The sequence below is a fragment of the Ambystoma mexicanum genome, chromosome 1q (assembly GCF_040938575.1).
Source record: "Ambystoma mexicanum isolate Mex_15411 chromosome 1q, UKY_AmexF1_1, whole genome shotgun sequence".
In the NCBI taxonomy this organism is placed as follows: Eukaryota; Metazoa; Chordata; class Amphibia; order Caudata; family Ambystomatidae; genus Ambystoma; species Ambystoma mexicanum.
The window spans coordinates 1,165,382,473-1,165,404,794 of record NC_090922.1 but is presented as its reverse complement, the minus strand read 5'-3'; the positions used below and the strand labels follow the sequence as shown (position 1 = coordinate 1,165,404,794).

The window sequence follows — 22,322 nt, the reverse complement described above, 5'->3', positions numbered from 1 at the left end:
TGCTGGTAGTGGGACTGTAGGGATACAGAAACAGTCCGCAAGGGCGGGGGTTGCCTAGGCAGGCAGTGCAGGTGTGTGTGACCGGCGGGGGAGGGCCTGGGCCCGAGATCAGAGGGTGGCTAAGTAACCAGTGCAGGTTCGGAATCAGCCAGGAGGTCAGCAGGGGAGAGGAGGAGAAAAGGCAGAAGCAAAGAGAAAGGTTATGAGGTGCTTTCGGAACCGGAGATGGTTCTCCTCAAGTTTCAGGAAGGAAGGAAGGCTGTTCCAGAGGGAAGCCCCAGTTTTAGGCAGAATTATATGCAGTACCCTTTGGGAACACCACACACAATTAGGACTACAAGTGACAGTACAAATTCACCTTTGGTACAAGCATGTACTACACAGTAAAGTGGTAGCGATGGGTGAGCAGACAGACTTATCTCAAGAGTAAAGTGAGCAGTATCAATAGTTACACAAAGGACAGGAATTACTTTTTTTTTTTTTTTAATTTTATCGGTTTCTTACAAACCTTTAAAATGATTACAAACAAATACAGAACACAACACATAAGAAAAATGACATTCTTTAGGAATCCCTTAGGAAACCCCTCCCAAATTCTCTTTTTGAACAGACGATTCACTGTCCCCATTACTCATCGACCGAAAACGCATTCAGGCGGTTTTCAATTAACATTAGAAAACGAGTCAATGGTAATATCAATTTCATGTCCAATCCTTGAAACATATTGGCCCACCAATCGTCGGCACAACAGGAGGGGTAATTTAGGCCCCAAGGCCCCAGGTGAAATGTCCTTTCCGATCGAAGAGCGTTGCAGAATAGCACCAAATGTTTAAGGGTTTCCTTATCTTTAGTGCATAGTCTACAGCTTAAGTTTAAAACTTTGTTGGTTTCCCATGACGCCAACCGATCTTTAGTTTTAAATACGTTTAAACGCAGCATCATGAACACTCTTCGAGCCTGTGAATCTGGAAACAAATTGATGTAGCGTTGGGGAGTGTTGAAAGGCCATATTTCAAGCGGCGCGTCCTTCATCATTTTAGTCGTAGCTCGTTGTGAGCGAGTTAGCTCCCAATCCGCGCACCAGATTTTCAGTTTAGCAGTGTTTGGATTATTATGCAGCATATCCAGACTGATTCCATATTCACTCAGGATCTCTTCACATCTTTTAGACCATAATGACACCATGCTATTGTTTGTTGGCGTCAGATCATAAAAGATGTCAAAATGTGGTATATGTTCGCGCTGGCGAGTTTTCCGAAACAAACTTACCAGAGCCCAGCATACCCTAGCATGTAGCTAAATCAACGACTGTTCATATCTCACACATGATGTCGAGATTCCTCTTGGTAGAGACAGGACCTTAGACCAAAAACAATGTTCCAGCGATGCCCATGTGTCGTAGCTGCAGCCCAAAGCGTTTTCGGAACCATATAATAAAACTGGAATTACCTTTTGCTGGTAAAAAGCTAGCACTGGTTTTAGTGAGAATTTCCCAAATTTTTTAGGCATGATGACAGCTTGACTTGCCAGTTGCTTGCATTTCCTTTTGTTTTCAGTAATCCATGTCCAGGAATTTGACTCTGCAGGGACTGAAGATACACACACATCCACTCTCTGTGACACAGTATTTGAACCTACAAGTGACCTACCAGAACCCGCATGTGCGCGGGATAGACCTTGTATGATGGGCGGCGCCAAGGGGGGGGACCGTGTTGCTGCTGGTGGAGTCGCGCGATGTGCAGCAGTTGTGGGCGGCGATTTGGGTGCCTCTCCGCTGCTGCCTTGCTGTGGTGCCGCGGGTGTCGCAGAGTGCAAAGTTGTGCCTTGCTGCGGCGGCGCCCTCGCCTCGTTGTCGGCTGCAGTGGGTGTTTGCCTGCATAGCGGTCCCGGGGACGCTGAATCAGAGGGGGCGGGGCACGGAGGGAGGAAGAGTTCGAGTCGGAGCGGCCAGAGCACCACTGATTGTGAAGTGGAATTGGGCTGCAGGGATGAGGATGAGGCTCCCCCTGGTGGAGACTACCCTGCAGAAAACGAAGCTGAACTGTTTAAAGATCGCAACTCAGCTGGATTACAGAATGCAGCAGTATGTCTAAATGACTGTTCTCTCTCTACCCTAACCTGCTTTGGCTGGGAGGCTCAACGCTCTCCCAGCCAACGCAGACCTAAACCTGCTGATTGACACCTTCAATGTCTCCATGGCTAAGGCAATGGACACCGTTGCCCCCCTGAAACTACGTAAAGACAAACCCAAAGCTCATCTGAACTCGTGGTACACCCCGGAACTCAAATTACTCAGAAAAAAGAAAGCCAAAGCACAACTCACATGGAAGACTAACCCCTGCGTGGAAAACAAATCCAATCTCACAAACATATCATCGCTTTACAAAAGTGAGATAATTTGCACCAAAAAAGATGTATACAACAACAGGATTGTTCAGGCAGGATCCTCCACCAAAGAACTATTCAAAATTCTGAAGGAGCTAGAAAACCCTATTTCACCTCCAGATACCTGCTTGAAAGACAAATCCTGGTGCACCAGCATCCAAAACGCCCTTAACAACAAAATCACTGGACTGCAAACCAAAATTGAGGACAAACGCCAACAACTCTCCAATAACAAGGTCACCAACCCTAGCCTACCCATGCCCAACAATACCAGTTCAGGCTTCACATTTAAAAAAGTTACCACGACTGAAGTTCAAAAAATCATCGCTCCCTTAAAACCCTCGAACTGCAAAGGGGACAGCTGTCCCACCCAGATCATAAAAGACGCAGCCAGAGAACTTTCCCCCTTCATCACCAAACTTATTAACCTATCCTTCACCAATAATTCAGTCCCCAGTAACTTAAAACAATCATGGGTTTTCCCACTTCTGAAAAAACAAACCCTAGACCCAGCCATACTCACCAACTACAGGCCTATCACCACAGTCCCATTCCTACTAAAAATCCTGGACAGAGTCGCCTACATCAAAATTCAGGAATATCTGGAATCCAACCAACTGCTACGAATACGTCAATCTGGCTTCAGACCTCAACACGGAACAGAATCTGCCCTTGTTGATCTCAAAAGCCAGATCTATGAAATTAAAGACAAAGGCAACGCCGCAATTCTACTCCTCCTTGACCTCTCAGCGGCCTTTGACCTGGTCAGCCACAAAATCATTTGTCGTCACCTAGCCAACGCAGCCCACTTCTGCTCTTCTGCCATCACATGGATACAATCCTTCCTGGCAAACAGAACCATGCAGGTTTTCTCTACAATAGCTGCAGCAGACCCCATCCCCATCTCATGCGGGGTCCCTTAGGGATCTTGTGTATCCCCCACTTTGTACAATATATTTACAAAGCCTCTATTTGACCAACTGTACCATCTGGGTGTCACCTACATAAATTACGCAGATGACACCCAGATACTCCTCACCATTACAGGAAATTACCAAGCAGACGTCGCCCGGATCAATGAAATATTCTCCATCATTCAGGCATGGATGGCCTCTCATGGCCTCTGACTGAATGATGAGAAGACAGAGCTCCTCATCGTCGGCTCCCCTAACACCCTAACTAAACTCAGTCCCAGTTACAAAAACATCACGATTGATGGTCACACCATCCCTATTGCCAAAAACGTGACAACCCTCGGCTTCTATCTGGATGCCAACATCAACCTCTCCAAACACACCAATACGATCGCCTCAGCCTCTGCCTATACCTGCAAGCTCATTAGGGCTAGCAGACCCTTCCTATCACCCAATAGCTGTGTCACTCTTGCCAGAGCCCTCATACAATCCAAACTGGACTACTACAACAGCCGGTACCTAGGTGGTAACCAATCCGTACTTAAAAAACTACAGGTACTACAAAATAACGCTCTGCGCGCAGCCCTCAACATCCCCAGACGAGAGCATATCTCCACTGCTAGGAAAGCCTGCAAATGGCTCTCCATACGCCAGAAAATTGATTTAAAAACCATCTGCCTTACGTACAAGTCCCTTAATCACCTAGCACCTCCTTATCTAGCTAACAAATTCACCATGAAACATACCACCAGAACCACCAGATCCTCCAACACTCTATGCTTGACCGTGCCCAGATTCCACTTAAAAAGAGTTGGAGGGGCCAGCTTCACAGTACTTGCCTCCCAACTCTGGAACACCCTACCTCTCAACATCAAAACTATCGAGTCCTTCCAGATCTTCAGGAAACAGGCTATCAGCTGGCTCCTGAACAAAGAGCACTTACACCTGACCTTACATCCCCTGCTCGGCAAACTAGCACATGCACTGTATACAATGTATTTTTGCTAACTGTATATTATTTAACATATAACTGCAAATTGTATTCCTTTATATATTATATGTATGTACTATAAGTATCTATGTATGTACGAATTATGCAACACAAAGATATTTCACAATTATGTAACCGTCTTCTCAAGCGCCCTTCTACATCCGGGTTTGGAGCGCTATACAAATAAAATAAACAAATAAACAAATAAAGGTCAGCAGCGAATGTGATCCTGCTTTTACACAGAGGAAGGTGTGTGAACACTAGGAAATATAATATCTGGATAGATAAAGCTGTAATTGTGGCGATTAAGCTAATCTTGAGGGTCTGGAAGACTAGAAAGAAACCCACTGTTGAGGACTGGTTGGTAGAGCTGCAGGTTCTGTCCAAGTACGAAAAGTTCTCAATGAAGGATAAAGGTAAAGAGGGTGATTATCGATTCTAGAATTGTCAGCTCCAAGGATGGCTGCCTGAAGCCTGAGCTCCTGCCCCTGACTGTATTCCTGCCCTACAATGACTGATTCTGTCATTTCTGACCCTAAACAACCTGCAACGCGGCAGAAGGGGAGTGCAGATGGAGAGGGGTCCTCTGATGAAAGAGTGGATAAGATACTGGACCTGCTGACTAAACTGACTCTGGATGTTACTGAAATTAAAGAGAAAATGACTAAGGCAGATGAAAGGTACATGGAACTGGCTTCTAATTTTAGTAGAGCAGAAACTCATTTAAATATTGTGGATGACAAAGTGGAGCGGATGGAAAACCACATCAAGGATCTGCAATTGAGAAATGAAAGGTTATCCTTGAAGCTCTCAGAACAGGAAAATTATTCACGGAGGAATAATAGCCAGATTGCTGGTATTCCTGAGGACGCTGAGAGGGGGAGACCTATGGAGTTTGTGGAGAAATTGTTGATTTCTTTGCTCAATTTGGACCCTAAGGTGAATCTGGACTCACAGGAGTTTGGGGCTCAAACCTGGCATGGGTCAGCGGTCCAGACATTTTGTGGTGACATTTTTACGGTTCCCTGTGAAGGAAATGGTTCTTAGGAAGGCTCGGGAACTATGAGATTTATCTTGGAATGGCCATAAAGTGATGCTTTTTGGGGATCTAAGCCGTGATGTCCTTGACAAGAGGAGAGACTTCAAGGCGGCAAAAGACAAGGCAAAAGCAAAGAACCTTAAATACTACATGGTATATCCTGCCATCTTTCGGGTTGTCAAAGATGGTAGATTCTTCTCCATTACTGACTGCAAGAGTGCTGAGGCTTCTCTCAGTGATTTGGGAAATGGTGCAGATGTGGAACAACCCATGGAAGCAATTGCCTCCACTTCACAAAGGTCACTGCCTTCCAAAGAGAAAAGATGATTTTCCCTGTGGTTTTACCAAATTACACAGTTGAATATACTTATATTGGTTTTTACTTCTACTTTCTTTATTACAGTAATCTTTTTTTTTTTTAACGAAAAAATAAATAAATGTCGGCTTCAGCGGACTGTTGGATTCGTTACATCTTGTTTACTTTTATGCTGTGAGGAGCGTGGCGCTAGAGAAAAGGTCCTAGCGGCGCTTCTGTGCGTGGACCACGTCTATGGGGACGTTTGTGCCTGATTGATGTACAGATGGTGAGTCTGGAAGGTGCAGTTCTTCGCTACTGTTGCAGGTGAGAGGTGGTTTGGGCGCGATCAGCTGGCAAGCGCAAGGAGAGCGGGATTGGCGTTGGCCGCTTCATGTGCGCACAATGGGAACGGAGTCAGCGTAGCCCCCTTTATGTACGCTTTCAATGTATCATATAGCCCTCTCAGGGGGTGGATGGCTGACGGTACGGTGGAATCCACGTTAATGCGTACATTTCGGTTCAGCATCCATGACGTTTCAAGCATGCATAATGGCGAATGCTGCACAATGTGATTACACTATTTTCTTACCGTAAATATTGACTTGGTCCATTGCAATACTGATTCCTCAATGGTGTAATCTGTGAGGAAGTCGAGTTGATGGACACATTAGGATTTACTGTTGAAATGCATGGCAACCGGAGTTCACAATTGCTGAAGCATGAGGAAAGTACATTTTCAAGCAGTTTTTGCTGGTGTTTTGGACGTTTCATTTTATCTGGCAGGTTACGGCTATTCATTAACTAATGGGTTTTTTCAATGCACATGTTTGTCTTTTGGAACTCATTTGACCATCTCTGATAAACAGTGTACAAACTTGTGCTTTGAAGCGGCGCTGTTTGGTCTACTTGATGCATGCTCTATTCAGCACAAGCAGATTGCCAGACTACTTTACTTTTGCCTGTACCTACCTGCCGCCTAGATAATCCAAGCTAATATGAAGCCATATGGTGTATTCTACTGTGGATGCCCCACGTCATGCCAAGGGTGATATGTTTACAGCCCTGGGGGGGTGAAATGTCTATGCACCTTTGATGTGTTTCTTTTATAGCTAGTATGACGCAGGGCTATAAACTACATGGATAATTCTATGTTGGGTCTGGTTGGGGGTGATGTTGATGGGTTTCTGAGTGGCACTGGGATTTCATGTTACTGCTCCAGGCCTTGCTGTGTGGGTGACGTGACGTGTTGGAAACAAATGAATTTGCTCTAAGAAAGATTCATGTACATGTTGACTTTCATTGCACTTGAGACTAGTGCATTGCTCCCATGCTGCGTGTCTGAGAATTGAGACTCAAGGGGTGGGTTTTTAGGGTACCTTGGCAACATGTACACTTCCATGCACGCCAGCCCCCTCCACGCTACTTTCATTGTTTTCACTTAGTGCAATAATTGCACGCAAATTCCTGCGGACGCAAGGTTCCATGCATTAATGCATGCAAGTGCGAATACCTCCCATCATGAAGGCATGGCGGGGATGCGGGGGGGGGGGACATTTGGATTCCTATAGAATCGGCCTGGTTTTGTTGTGCTTGGGCTGAGGTGGGAGAGAACGTGGTGATATGGGGACATTTTTGGGTGTTGTCTTGTCCGGGCTCATCATGAGAATTGGATTATTTATTGTTATAAAAATAGGAACAGTGGCAACTTTTGAGGAGAAGTATATGGGGAAGAAGGGAAAAAAATGAAGGCCCAGATCGGTGTTTAGTAGCTGCAGGTTTCCGCATTATTTACTATTTTTGGCTTTTGCTCATCACTTCCGGCTTCTTCTTAGCTATGCTATGAGTCCAAAGTTGTGGGGGTAGCTGTGGATTGTTTCTATATTTGAGTTCTGTTAATGCTTTGCATGGGTACTGTTCTGACTCACCGAGTCTTAATGTGGAGGGTGTGATGTTGATATTGGTGGTCTCTGGGTCTCTGGGACTGGGGGAGTAGGGGTACAATACAAAGGTTTCTATAATTTACTTGCATCGATTATTGGTACCTTGATATGAGTGTTAAATGCATCTTTGTGGTTCAAACTGTTGTTTGGGACTGGATAGTGGGGCAGGGTAGTTTGTTGCTTTTTGGAATTGGGGTAAGGAGTCAGGTGCAGGCTCTGGAGTGACTGTAATTCTGGAAACGAGGCTTGTTGTACATAATGAAACTCAGTACCATCTGGTGGTGACACTAGATCTGAGGGTACATTTTGGATGTAGGTTTATGTGTGTTTTATTCATCGGTTTGTGTTATTGTTTGTCGTGTTTTTCAGTGTTGTTTTGTTATCTTGGGGGCTCACTTACAACTTTTCAGTTCCAGCTCCCGTTGGGGCGTCTTATTAGCAAATTTGTTTGTATGGCTAATTATACATTGAGAGGGAAATTGGTAGATGATGGCTGAATTAAATATATGTTCTTGGAATGTTAGAGGGCTCAATATCCCACGGAAAAGAAAGGAGGTACTATCCAGGTTGAGAAGGGAGAGGATCGACATTGCTCTAGTTCAAGAGACTCATTTGCTAGATGAGTCGAAGCGCCTTCTTACTTGTAAATGGTTCACAAAAGTTCTATTGAATTGTTACAGTGGCAAATCGAGGGGTGTAGGTATTTTGATACGCAGAGGATTGAATTTGATAGTGGATAAGGTAGTGATGGATGGTGAGGGGAGGATAATACTAATAGATGTTACGTATGAGGGTTGTTCCATCACAATTGGCTCTATTTATGGTCCGTGTGCTGGTGGGTATTCTTTTTTGATGAGTTATTGTCACTCTTGCGAGACATGAACAGTGATTACATAATTCTTGGAGGTGATTTTAATTGTGTAATTGATGGGAGGATGGATCGTGCAGCGCACTGTAGATATACGGCTGAGAATTCTAGTAGGGCGTTTAGGGATTTTTTGGACAGTCTGAACCTGGTAGATGCTTGGAGGTTCATGCACCCCAGTGGTCGGGAGTTCACCTTTTATTCCCCTGTCCATGACTCTCCCTCGAGGATTGACTATTTCCTGGTCTCGGACAGAATGACAAGATCCATTCAGTGAATATTAGGGAAAGATGGATTTCTGATCACTCAATGTTGTCTATGCAAGTGTCTGTGAGACAGGAGGACTCGGGGTTTTCTAGATGGCGAATGAAATCCTATATTTTGCAAGAAATGGGGGTAATTGAATTCCTGGAAGGCTTCACAAGGAATTTCTTTGAACTAAATGTTAACTCGACTTCAGTTCGTATGGTCTGGGATAGTTATAAGGCGACCATAAGAAGGGAAATCATTAACATTACTTCTGGGATGAGGAGAAAAGGGATGGCGGAACTTAAGAAATTGGAGGATGAGCTCAATGCTGCTCAAAAGAAATATACAGTGTCCAACAATATTGAGGACAAGGTGGAATAGGAAGACTGAGGGAACGTCTTAGACAGGTGATGGATTCTCAATATGAAAAGGGTGTGTTCTATATGAGGCAAAATTTCTGGGAGCAGGGTGACAAAAATGGTAAACTCCTGGTGAATAGGCTTCGAGGTCTAACAGAGAGTTCCTTTGTTCGAAGATTAGAGAATGTAAATGGGGATTTTCTAGTCAAAAAGGGTGAAATATGTGAGGAATTTAGGAGGTTTTATACTACTTTGTATCAGGAGGAACAGTCTCCAACGATGGACAATATGGATACTTTTTGTTGATAAAATTGTTTTACCCAGGTTAAGCGAGGACCAGGAGGGTGTGGTGGATAGTCCTATAACAGAGGATGAAGTGATAACAGCGGTTCAGCAACTTAATAGGTGTAAGTCACCGGGTCTGCATGGGCTTCCCGTTGAATTGTACCAGGGACTGAGTGGAGTGTTAGCTTCCTTTTTATGTAATCTATATAATAGTTTTCTGAGGGACGGGGTCATATGCCCCACAATGAGGGAAGCTTGTGTGGTGGTTGTACCAAAGCCAGGGAGGGATTGTAGAAAGTGTGCAAATTACAGGCCAGTTTCACTATTGAATGTGGATTTGAAAATATTTACAAGGATATTGACTAATAGGTTAGATACATGTGTTGGTGATTTGATAAGCGGTTCCCAGTATCTGGGTGTTTATTTGGTCAGAGATTTAAAGAGAATGGTTGGATTCAATGTGTCAAAGGTATTGGAGACTGTGAAAAGGAATATTTTAAAATGGGGCCAGCTGAAATTGGGGTTATGGGCTAGAGTGAATGCAATTAAAATGGTTCTTTTGCCAAAAATTATATATATTGTACAGTCCATCCCTTTAAAATTTACTAAGAAAGTCCTTGGTTCCGTTGATAAAGTCTTTCAGTCCTTTCTCTGGGGAGAAGGCAATAGACCAAAAGTACCTAAATATATATTGTGGCGTCCAGTTAATGAGGGGGGTTTTGGGTATCCCAATCTAAGTAAATATTGTACTAGTTTTGTCTTGAAAAAATCCACTTTTTACCTCTCTGAAGCAGGCAACTATAGGCCTAATTGGCATGTCATTAAAAGTTCTCAGGTTTGGCCATGTGCTTTGGGTATGGTTTGGGAGTGAAACTGCCAACTGTGTGTGCTACTAGGGAGGCATTGCGAAACTTTGTGATAAACAGTGGTGGTGATTTTGGATGCATTATGATGCTTCTCTGTGGCATAATTTGGGATTACAATTGGCGAATAAACTCTTGTGCTGGAAAAGCTGGATTAATAAGGTTATTCTCAGAATTCTTGATGTATGGCACAATGATAATATGGTCCCCTTTGATCAACTGAGAAGGTCTTCGGGACTTTGGGTAGGGAACGGGGCATTACAGATCTCTGAGAGCCCTTTTGATTGCGCAGACTGGTATGCTTAATGATGCTTTATCAGAGAGACCCTCAGTGTGTGAGATTGTTCGCTCCTGCCACTGTGCTGTATCCACATATATAAAGTTGATGCCTATGGATGACTGGGAGGTGGTAGCGTGGGATAAACTTCGCCGGCCGTGGATAGAGGATCTTGATATTGATATACCCATTAAGGAATGTGAGTATTTGCTCAATGTGGGGGTGCAATCAAAATTGGATCTGGGGCTATGTTACATTAGGAAACAAATCCTTTGCAGATTGTATTGGACACCGTCTGGGATGTCAAAGCTGGGTCTTTTGGAAAATGACTCCTGTTGGGGTTGTGGATGTGGTGGAGGTACCTTACTACATATGTTATGGGAATGTTCAAGAGTGTCTATTTTTTGGTCTGAGGTGCTAGATAGATTGGCCATAGTGGTTGGAGAGCAAGTACCATGTACCTTTTGTTCCACTATCCTGTTGTCCAATAGGGGTAGGGGTTGTAAGGCCAGGGACAAGGCGGATTGGATAAATCAAGTTTTGGTGGTGGCGACTAAGCAGATACTGCGGGTTTAGAAGTCAAGGAAGAAGCCAAGGGTAGAAGATTGGTTGTTGGATGTGAAGACTCTGTCAAATTATGAAAAGGTTATGTTCTTGCAACAAGGAAGGGAGGATTGTTACTCTCGATTGTGGGGGTCCTTTAATGGATTATTTGACTCATTTTCCTGTACTTTATATTTCATCATTTGTGTACGTTGACTGGGGGGTTGGATTGAATTGTTAAACATTGTTGTTTGTTGAGCTTTTTCGTGTGGTCTTGTCTGGATTGCTGTGTGTCCGAAAACTGTTCACTATTTTGGTTGTATCACAAAAGGGGTGGCTCCAAGTGTAAAGGTAAGGCACTCGGAGTACAGGCTGTCAGTCTGACCTAGCCTTACCCCATGTCTGAGTTGGAGGCAACTGTCCTCCCCTCCTCTGCAGGAATCACATTTGGTGCTCCTGTAGAGATTTCCTTAGTGTCCCTTGGGGCCTGGGACCAGTATGCAGAAGTACTGGTGACTATCCCACAGAACACCCGTAGGTTTTTGAGAAGTGTCCTCCTGAATGGCCAGCCTTCTACTGGTTTGAGAGACACTGGGGCAAGCATGACAGTGGTGGACAGGACCCTGCTCAAGCCAGAGGACTATGTAGGTGCTCCTCTGAGAACCACCAGGTTAGTTGGTGGGCCTCCCAAATTATCGCCTGTAGCCCGAGTCACACTCGTAATTGGAGACAAGACAGCAAAGCTTCCTGTCCTGGTTCAGGACAATGTCCCTGCTAACATTATGTTAGGTAATGATCTAGTAGAGTTGGGATTGATCGCGGATGGTCTTCCCATGACTGCTGCTGCAGTCACTAGGTCACAGGTGACACCGGGTCTGGCTGTGAGTCAGGTACCCAAGCCGGAGGCGCGGCCTAAGGCAAGACGAAGGAAGAGCAAGAAGGCCACCTCTGTGGAGGGAGCTCCTTCTCTTCCTGCTGTTCCTACAGCACCCATTGGGATCCATGCTCCGGACGGGCTGGGTCCAGTGGTAAACCCCGTCTCAATTCCTGTGGGAGAAGAGCCAGAAGACTCTCCTGTGGGAGAGGTTCTCAACCCGGAGGATCATCCCGATCTTCAATGCTTGTTAGCTGAAGGGGGACCCTCCCGGGCAGACTTCTGTAAAGGACAGAGAGAGTGTCAGTCTCTCGAGGGTCTGAGGAAACAGGCCCTGTCCCAGGCACAAGGAGAAGTGCCTAGGACTTTCCAGATTTATTGGGAGGGTGAGCTCCTTGTTAGTGAGGTTGGTGGTACCCCAGGTTTACAGGCCCTTCCAGCTGCAGTTGGCGCATGAGGTGCCCTTAGCTGGTCATCTTGGTACCAAGAAGACTAAGCAGAGGCTCTCTGCCCATTTCTACTGGCCCCAGATGGGAGTAGAAGTGGAGTCTCACTGCAGGAGCTGCCCAACTTGTCAATTGTCAGGCAAGACTGGAGGCAGTGTCATTGCCCCACTACAGCCATTGCCAGTGGTTGGCACACCATTTGAGAGGGTGGGCATCGACATTGTCGGTCCCCTTGACCCTCCCACGTCAGGTGGACATTGGTTCATCCTGGTTTTGGTAGATCATGCCACCAGGTACCCTGAGGCTATACCCCTTCGGACTGTTACTGCCAAGGTGGTTGCCAGGGCTCCCCTGGGCATTTTCACCCGTGTTGGATTCCCCAAGGAGGTTGTCTCTGACAAAGGATCCAACTTCATGTCTAGTTACATGAAAACCATGTGGAAAGAGTGCAGGGTAACCTACAAGTTCTCCACCTCTTACCACCCCCAGACCATTGGCAGATAAATGGACTGGACCCTTCAGGATAATCTCCAAGATGGGCGGGGTCAATTATCTGGTTGACATGGGAATCCCAGGGGTAGCCCCTCAGGTATTCCATATTAATAGGCTCAAGCCTTTCCACAGGCGAGCCGAAGTCTCATATCTCTTGCTGGCTTCAAAGCAAGAAGAGGATGAGAGTGAGCCCCTTCCTGATTTGCTGCATAGCAACCCTCTGGATGGCTCAGTGGAGGGAGTGCATCTCTCTCCCGATTTGAAAACCGAGCAGCAGAGGGCCTGCAGGACTTTGCTCCAGCAGTATGCCTCTCTGTTTCCGCTGACGCCAGGCCTTACACCGTGGTATAAGCACGAGATTGACACTGGTGACAGCATGCCTGTCAAGAGCAGGAGCTACCGAATGTCAGATACGGTTAAGAACCACATTCAGGCTGAGGTCACCAAGATGTTGGATCTGGGTGTTATTGAACCCTTAACCAGTCCCTGGTCCAGTCCCATGGTCCTTGTCCCCAAGGCAAGTTCCCAGGCAGGTACCAAGGATTGGAGGTTCTGTGTGGACTACCGAGGAGTCAATGCCATCACCAAAACTGACGCGCACCCATTGCCCAGGGCTGATGAGCTTGTGGACACCATAGGTGCTGCCAAATTTGTGAGCACCTTTGACCTTACCTCAGGCTATTGGCAAATAGCTCTGACTGACCATGCCAAGGAAAAGACGGCGTTCTCAACACCAGAGGGACTACACCAGTTTAGGGTCATGCCTTTTGGGTTGAAGAATGCCCCTGCCACCTTCCAGAGATTGGTCAATCATGCTCTCAGTGGGCTGGAAGCCTTTTGTGTGGCTTATTTAGACAAAATTGCCGTCTACAGTACCACTTGGGAAGAGCACTTGACACATCTGGGTAGAGTGTTGCAGGCCTTGAAAAGGGCTAACCTCACTATCAAGGCCACCATGTGCCAGATAGCTCAGGGGAAAGTCACATATCTTGGTCATGAGCTAGGAGGGGGTCAAATCCAACCTCTCCCCAGTAAGGTACAGGATGTACAGGACTGGGAGACTCCTACTACTCAAACTCAGGTGAGAGCCTTTTTGGGCCTCACTGGGTATTATCGCAATTTCATGGCGGACTATGGAACCATAGCTGCACCACTGACAGCTCTGACTTCACCCAAACAGCCTAGGAAGGTTAATTGGACTGAAGACTGTCAGAGGGCCTTTGATGGCTTGAAAGAAAGTCTGTGTAGGGCACCCGTGTTGTGTGCGCCTGACTACAGCCAACCCTTTATCGTCCAGACGGATGCCTGTGACACCGAATTGGAGCCGTCTTGTCCCAGTTAGATGACAAAGGGAGAGAACATCCTATCATATTCATCAGTAGACAACTCAAGGGTAGAGAACTTAGGTGGGCTACTGTTGAAAAGGAATATTTTAGTATAGTTTGGAGCCTTAGGCTTTTAGGCCCTACCTTACGGGGTCTACCTTCAAGGTCCAAAAAGATCATAAGCCCCTGAAGTGGCTTATGCAGATGAAGGGTGAGAATCCGAAACTGCTCAGGTGGTCCATTAGCCTGCAAGAGCTAGACTTCACCATAGAGCACAGACCAGGGAAGAGTCACGATAATGCAGATGGTTCTACTTCTCGTCTCCTTCTCACTCTGATCTACCAGCATTTATTGTCGCTTGTCTCCAGCAGTTTTGGAGTTCGCAGCCTCCACATTTGGCAGCAGCTTCACCACTGGCGTTATGTCTATAAGGGACCTCCCCAGCATTAGTTTGCCATACTCTCACTTCGCTCTCTCCTCTCTCTTCGGGATTAACGAGTGGCCCTCCTTTAATCCACTCATCACAGTGGAATGCTGATTTCCACTTAAAGAGATAACGTCACTTTTTTCCTGATGGCCACATATTTTAAGTTTCTCTTCCGCCAAGTCTTGGTAATTGGAAATATTTCAAATTTGAGACAGTCTCATATATGCCATCATGTGACTTGGTTCAGGGAGTTCCTCACAGCAATGGGAGAACTTGTCCCCTAAGGGAGAGTCTCTCCTGGTGAGGTCCCATTTGCCTCGACCTCTAGACATGATGCTGCAGAGCGGATTCACCTCCCGTCCCTCACAGGAGGGCGGCTCCACCTTGAGAAGTGACGAGTTCCCTCGATTCATCACAGCTGGCGACACTGGAAGAGTCACAATGACCTTGGAGGTGCATGAGCTCTTGCAGGTGCAGAAGCCTACACAGCAAGATGTGCATTAAAAAATGAAAATGGGTTTCTGGGGTTTCCTAATCTGACAGGTGTGAATATTCTTGACTATGTGAATCTACGAAACACCCAATACTGTAGATATGATTTCGTACAAATACTTTGTCTTGAATAATTAAGGCTAGGTTGCAGACCTTTCATACATAGAGACAATGAACTACTTAATTAGTGTAATCTCAAACAACAACCCAGCCTCCTACAGGACTTCACAAATAAAACATAAATTCTCTCCTATGTATCTCTGTCCATCTGTTCAATATTCCTAAATTGTGGCTTATCTCCTGAAGGGCATCATGGTCCTAGGCTGCAGAATGGAAGGCTGAGAAATATATATGAAGGTACTAACTAGTCTGGGAAGAGGTATGTTTTAAGATGTTTCTGAAAGCTGAGATGGTCATTCAGGTGCCTCTGGTTTAGTAGAGTGGAATTTCTTAGTGCTGCTGCATGGTTGACAAAAAATAACTTTCTCCTTTACATGCAGCGTGATCTAGATGCTGCGTTTGATCTGTAACCGGGAAAATATAGTGGATGTCCTTGGATTCATTATATACATTTTTAGCTATTCTTCTTGGGCCTTTCTGAAGGAATGCATTTATCAGAGTGACCTGATGGGCAAATTAAATTAACGGAAATATGACCATTAGCTAATTCTACCGCACCCAGGTGGGGACTTAAAGTCAGCTTGACAGGAGAAAAGTGCCACTTTAATGCTCCCTAAAAAAGGTGTTGTCATGGACACTTTGAACGATTGAAAGGCTGTGTCTCGAGATAACATTCCAGTGTCCTCCAATGGACACTGGCGCCACAGTCATCTGTTGGTCCCACAAAAAGGCACTACCAACAGGCAATGCTTGGGAACACATAACAACCACACTAATCAGATAGCCAAGCAGGAATATGGATAACCATTGCTATGCAATTCAAACTGTCTTAGGTGTTTATTTTCCTCAATGCACACTATTTGCATTTTCACTGATGCACTCAATGTGGGTTATGTTTAATTTAGTGGATTTAAATAATAATCTTATTCACAGTAAGAAGCACCAGCATGCCATCTTAATCTCAGCCTAAATGTATTCCTAAACAATGCGCCCAGATACCTTTGGGTTAGGTGCGCTTTACAAATAAATAAATAAATAAATAAATAAATAACTAAATATGTTCACAAGTAAACATGCTAACACAGAGCTTTATTCTCATACTAGTGTCCTTACCTGTATTCTTCTAGATCTTTCCTTAACAGTCGCTGCTCTAGTTGCTGCTGTCGTAGACCCTCCAAAGTTCTCTTCTTTTCCAATGCACAGTTTTCTCGTGAAATTGCTCTGTCATGGTTCAGCAATGTTTTTGTCACAGAATTATGTTTAATTCTAAAGGCTTGAACAAATTCTTTTTCCATTTCCTTTTGTTTCTTCTGCTCCTTAAACTGCCTATACCTCTCTTTGATACTGCCAATGTAGTCTGAATTTCTCAGCTGCAGTTGCATAACAGCCTTTTGAAGTTTTAAACCATCTATTTCACGTTGTTTTAAAGCATTTTTTCTTTTATCCATAAAGAATCCACTTATACTGCTCTTTGCTTCAACATTGGCCGAGTGTATGCGATAGACCTTGCATATCTTCTCCTCCTGTGTTTCCTCTCTCCGTTTCTCTGTGTAGGCCTTCTCGATAGCATAAAATGTTGTGAAGTTTAAAGGGCTATAGGTTGTGTCTTGCACTTTCTTCTGCAAAGTGTTTGCTCTGTTTCGCAGTAGATCCGGTTTCTGAGAGGTCACAGAATGAAACAGATTGTCAGAATGCCGCACATCTTCTCCCGATTCTTTACGTAATATTAGCATTTTACTCATTGTGCCTGGCTTGTGAAGGTTTGCTTTAAAGCCCGAAAGTCTGAATCTCGTTTTCTCCTTGTCTTCATACTCAGGTCTGTGCGAAGAATCTGTGCAGTAAAGGAGATAACATTCATGTGCCATGTGTGGAATTAAGATTCGGCCTGATGTTTTATGGGTACATTGTGGAATTTCGCAGCCAACATCAAACAACAGCTCATAGTTAAGGAATATGTTCTAGTGCTCATAAAAATCAAATCCAAAGCATTAAATCACTCATAAAACGAGTGCATAGACATGAGAAAAACAATACCAGCAAGACCTTCAGAGGAGAATGTTCAACTTTCCTTAGAACACACCCTTTGTGAGAGTTGTAGCCTGAGATCATTTTGCAAAATATGTAAAAGGGATAGATAGATATGATGCCTCATTAAGGAAACACCAAAATTCGAGTCAAGTGGCAGTATGAAGACACGGATATGGGGCCACATAACGAGCATGGCGGAGTGGTAAAAATAGTGATAATGTGGTGGTAATTCTGGTATTGCTGAATTACTGCACCAGCGAACTACGAATTTGGCGGTAGGGAGGTAGGATTACCTCCAACTAAAAGTTAGAGGTAAAACGTCCTGCCTACTTCCAAAAATCGGCGGAATTACTGCAGCAGAAATGCCCATGGAGTCCTATGTACTCTAAAAATGAGGATTTACACTGCCCTAGCACCACTTGTAATCGCGTGGTAAATACTCAGGACCATGTGGTGGTAATGGAAATTCCAATTGACGGTATTTCAGCAGATTTGCCACTTGAATGTCGCTAAACTCGTAATGAAGACCAAAGTCTTTACATCTATCTTGGAAAAAAGCCTACAGGTGGCCAACCACTCAGAGAATAAAGGATTGAGCTCCAAGCACTAGGTCAGTTACACCATTTGGATGCACCTACAGTACGCATCCGCTCTTCCATCGCCAGTTTAAACTTCCCTTGTTAAAAGATAAATGTTGCCGCACACAAATCTGAAATAAAGTGAAACGACCGCACACACATCTGAAATAACGTGAAACGTACCAGCTATGAACTTCAAAATACACAACACATACGCTTGTAGCCTACACTGAATGAGCATGCATTTCGACACAACGAAAGCTGTCGCAGTCAGATGAGGAAGCCTCACACTAACAGCAGCCTCCATGCCCACTGGGGGCAAGCCGCCCCTTCTAGACACACTTAACAATGCCAACACTCCATGCCTCACGCTTATCTGGATACCAATCATGCTTGTTATTGATGTGAAAATAGACATCATTCTCATTGAACCAGGAACTGCCAAATAGCTCTGCAACAATTGAACCAGGAACTGCCAGCTCAAACGCACACCCTATACAGAACAACAATGGCATCCACCCACGTCTGCTGTTGGCAGGCTCGCAAGGCATGCTACATGGGTCACATGCAAACATTGTCATATCCCTCACACATGCATCAGTCCTGCAAGCCAACAGAGACTATCTGTCTGAACTCTCAGAGATCACAGAACCTTTGGCACACAAAGCTTTGCGCTTGTGACCATGCCCAAGCCTCTACTGAAACACTGTGGTACTCATTCCAACGGTATGAGGCTGGTGTATGGAGAGGAAATGGCAAAGCACTATGACTGAACAATCAGCAATGAGGTCCCAAGTGGAGCAAATACCTTCGTGCATGCCCACACCTGCAATCTCTGGCCTCACTCATCAGAGAATCAGAACAATCTTTGCATATGTGCTATCAGGGGAGCAACCAGTGACAACTACAAACCATTGCATACACCCATAAGGTGTGGCAATGGCATCAGAAGATACACATTGAAACCTTGTTGTACAAACCTATCCATCCAGCCTAGATTTTCATTCAGGAATGAAGAGATGCATAAAGGCTCCAGGAAGAAGGCATGCCATGCTAGGACCATTTTGGACACACAGATGAATGACAACACCAATTCTGACCCCTCTAACTCACATGTGACCCCCAAACAGTACCCTCAGCAATTCCGTGACTAACTGGAGCAGCCGCAGTAGACTCCACACGCATGACTGACAAAGATGGCCCCACTTGTTCCAGCATGCAACAAAGAAATCTCGAGACAGAAACCAGCATGCAGACAATTCATGGATTCAGGCTGGAAAAAGTCAGACTTCATCATAGCTGAGATGCTGACACTATTGAGAGAAGTATAGCCATTTTTCACATTGCTGTGCCACGAAGGAAAGGCAACTGTGACCAACAGAAGACCTGTGAAGATATTTGAAGGCACTTCTGTCCACAGTCCCAGTGCCACGACCCTCACCCAAAACCCCCTCTGGCAAACCCATTGGCCAGGTAGAGCCAGGACTCGGGCCTCTAGAGCCTGGCATCCTCTTCCAAAACCCTTTTGGGGCCACTCCTGGCACCTATGGCGCCAGGCTCATACATTATGAAAAACATGTGTTTAGGAACTACTTAATGTGTTGTCATCCAACATGGAGGCATCCACATAGCTTGGTTCCAAGGATCCAAGCTATGCGGTCTAGTGTTTTGGGTGTGGTAGCCTAGGGACTACTTTACCTGGACTATTTTGTTGGGGCTATTTAAACCACACCCGAGCAAGACAACATGCTTCGCGTTACTTTGCAGCTTGCAACGTGACGGCCACCGTGTCCAGCTATTCCCTCGAACCTCGGAGGAACATTATTAGCAGCAGCATCTTACCTGCAGTCTTCATCTTTAGCCACTCGCAGCTACTGAGAACAGCTTCCTCGAATCGGTAAGCCTCCCGGACAGAACCACCTGAAAGAGGAAGATAGAGGCAACATTAAAGAAAGCAGTAGAAACATTTGCAAATTACCTCGAACCTCGGAGGAACATCATTAGCAGCAGCATCTTACCTGCAGTCTTCATCTTTAGCCACTCGCAGCTACTGAGAACAGCTTCCTCGAATCTGTAAGCCTCCCGGACAGAACCACCTGAAAGAGGAAGATAGAGGCAACATTAAAGAAAGCAGTAGAAACATTTGCAAATTACGAACTGCTCAAAAGGCTTACCTGGCTGGTTCCACTCGCGCTGAAGAACACCGCAACCTACAAGGAAGGAAAACACAGGTTAGCAAAGGCAAGACTTTGCAGAGCTGCGCATAGTGCTTACTTACCGCATCACAGACCTCTTAATGCGCCATCATTTTTTTAAATTTTTTTTTATTTTTTTTTTATACGGTTTATTCAACCTTTAAAACATTTTTGACAGACAAATCACGTCCAATCAACCACATATCCTTTTAAAATCCATTTCTCTCACCGCCGTTCTGTACACAGAAAAACAAGTGGCCTGAGTCTTGACGTTTGGACTACAAGAGCTCATTCGACTCCAGGCACTTCAATTAGTTCCTTCAAATCCAATCTTGTTTTTATGACCTGGAGGAAGGTTATCAAATTGAACAGTACAGTTCGGTTGGAGGCTTCAAAGAACATTTCCCACCAGTTTTCCAGACTCCTTGAACTAATATTATGAATAATCGGTGAAAAAAGCCGTCCTCGTTCTTTCCCAAGGCTCGGGCATGACATGATCAAGTGCTTTAGAGATTCCATGTCAAAATTACAGAAACGACACCTTCGATCAATATTTGCATACTTAGGCCAGGAGCCTAATCGCTCTTTTGTGTTTAGAGCGTTTAGTCTGAATCTCATGTACATGGCTCTGGCATGCTGATTTGGCAGGTGGGTTAGATAAGAATGGCGTTGATTGAAGGCTTTCGCTTCACCTGGGACTTCCTGCATTAGCTTACATTTTGTTCTTTGCTCACAGGTCTTGATCCAATCTAACCGCCAAATCTTCATCTTTGCTGCATCTGGGTTTTCCACTAGCAAGGCAGAGGTAATATCGTGCTCGCCTAGCAGGTCTTGACAAAGCTGATTCCACTTTGCGAGTATTGTATACTCTTTCGCACTGTCTGGTCTATGCATGATTTGGAATTGGGGTGTCGGAGTCTTTAGCATCGTTTTACGGTATAGGCTTAGCAGATTCCACATTACTCTGGCATGTATTGAAATTAAGCCAAGCTCATACCGTATACAAACAGTTGCTATTCCCCTCGGTAGATGTAGTACACGAGACCAGAAGATGTTTTCTAAAGAGTTCCATAAATCATTAGAGCAACCGAAGGCGTTTTCTCCTCCGTAGATCAGGCTCGGGACCACTTTCTGTTGAAAAAATAGGATAGTCGGCTTCAATGAAAATTTGCCGTATTTGTTGTTAATTAAGCATGCTTGATTTGCTAATTGCCGACATTTGCTTTTTGCCACTTCCGTCCAACGAGCGTCATTTCTGCTCGCACTAATAGTCATCCCCAGATATTTCACGGATTTTACAATTTTGATACGTTCGTCGGCAATGTACCAATGCTCTTTCAACCCCTTGCCAAGGGTTCCTTGCAGGTTTCCCAATATCAAATTTTCGGTTTTTAGTCTATTAATTTGCAAGCCGTTTAATGTTATATAGGTATTTATCAAGTTCATTTTTCGCTGAAGACCTATAGGCGTCTGGTCTATTAGGACCAGGTCGTCAGCGTATAACAGGTAGTTGATAGGTACTCCCTGAATTTTTGGGGGGAACATGTTGTTGCCACAAAAAATCTCAGTCATATCTGATATAAACAAATTGAATATTGTTGCTGCCAAGGGGCAGCCCTGCTTCACTCCCCTACATGTTTTGATTTTTGCAGACAAGGTGCCTTTCAGGTCCAACCGAACTCTGATAGACGTCTCAGAGTGTAGTTCCTGAATTGCACTCAGTAAGCTAGGTGGGCAGCCCCATTTGCTCAGTTTATCCCACATCCTCTCTCTATTGATACTATCAAATGCCTGCGAGAGGTCGATCAGTGCCAAATAGATTTTTGTTTTGGTTCTGAGAGCTTCCATCTTTAGGAGGTTTAGTAGTAATAGATTGAGGCCGCAACCTACTCCTCTTACAAAGCCCGCTTGTCTCGGATCAATGTGCTTAGATTCTTCTGCCCACTTCACCAATTTGCGTTGAAGCAAGGTTGCATAGATCTTCCCTACAACATCAAGTAATGCTATCGGACGATAGTTTTTAGGGTTGGTTCGATCTCCTTTTTTAAAGATGGGAACCACGATAGCACTTTTCCATGAATTGGGAGTAGATCCATTTTTTGCAACGCGGTTGAACAGAGTGGCACAGAAATCTGCCCATAGTTCTGGATTGCGTTTGATCGTGTAATTAGTTAGTCCATCTGGGCCCGGCGCTCTGGATTCGCTCAATCCCTTAATAATTAAGAGAATTTCATCTCTTTCAAATTGCAAATCCCATTTAGATTCGGGCAGGAATATGTTAGCTCTTACTAGATCGTCTTTGGTAAATAAAGTAGAGTAGAATGCAACCCAGGCTTG

General features: G+C 44.9%; 1 protein-coding gene across 1 annotated transcript in view; it reads right to left on the bottom strand.

Moving 5' to 3' along the window:
• LRRIQ3 (leucine rich repeats and IQ motif containing 3) overlaps positions 1–22,322 on the bottom strand; it is a 734,547-nt gene that overhangs the window by 82,843 nt on the left and 629,382 nt on the right. The window contains exon 8 of the mRNA XM_069641911.1: positions 16,298–17,015. Coding sequence (XP_069498012.1) covers positions 16,298–17,015 — 718 coding nt within the window. The remainder of the gene's footprint in view (positions 1–16,297; positions 17,016–22,322) is intronic.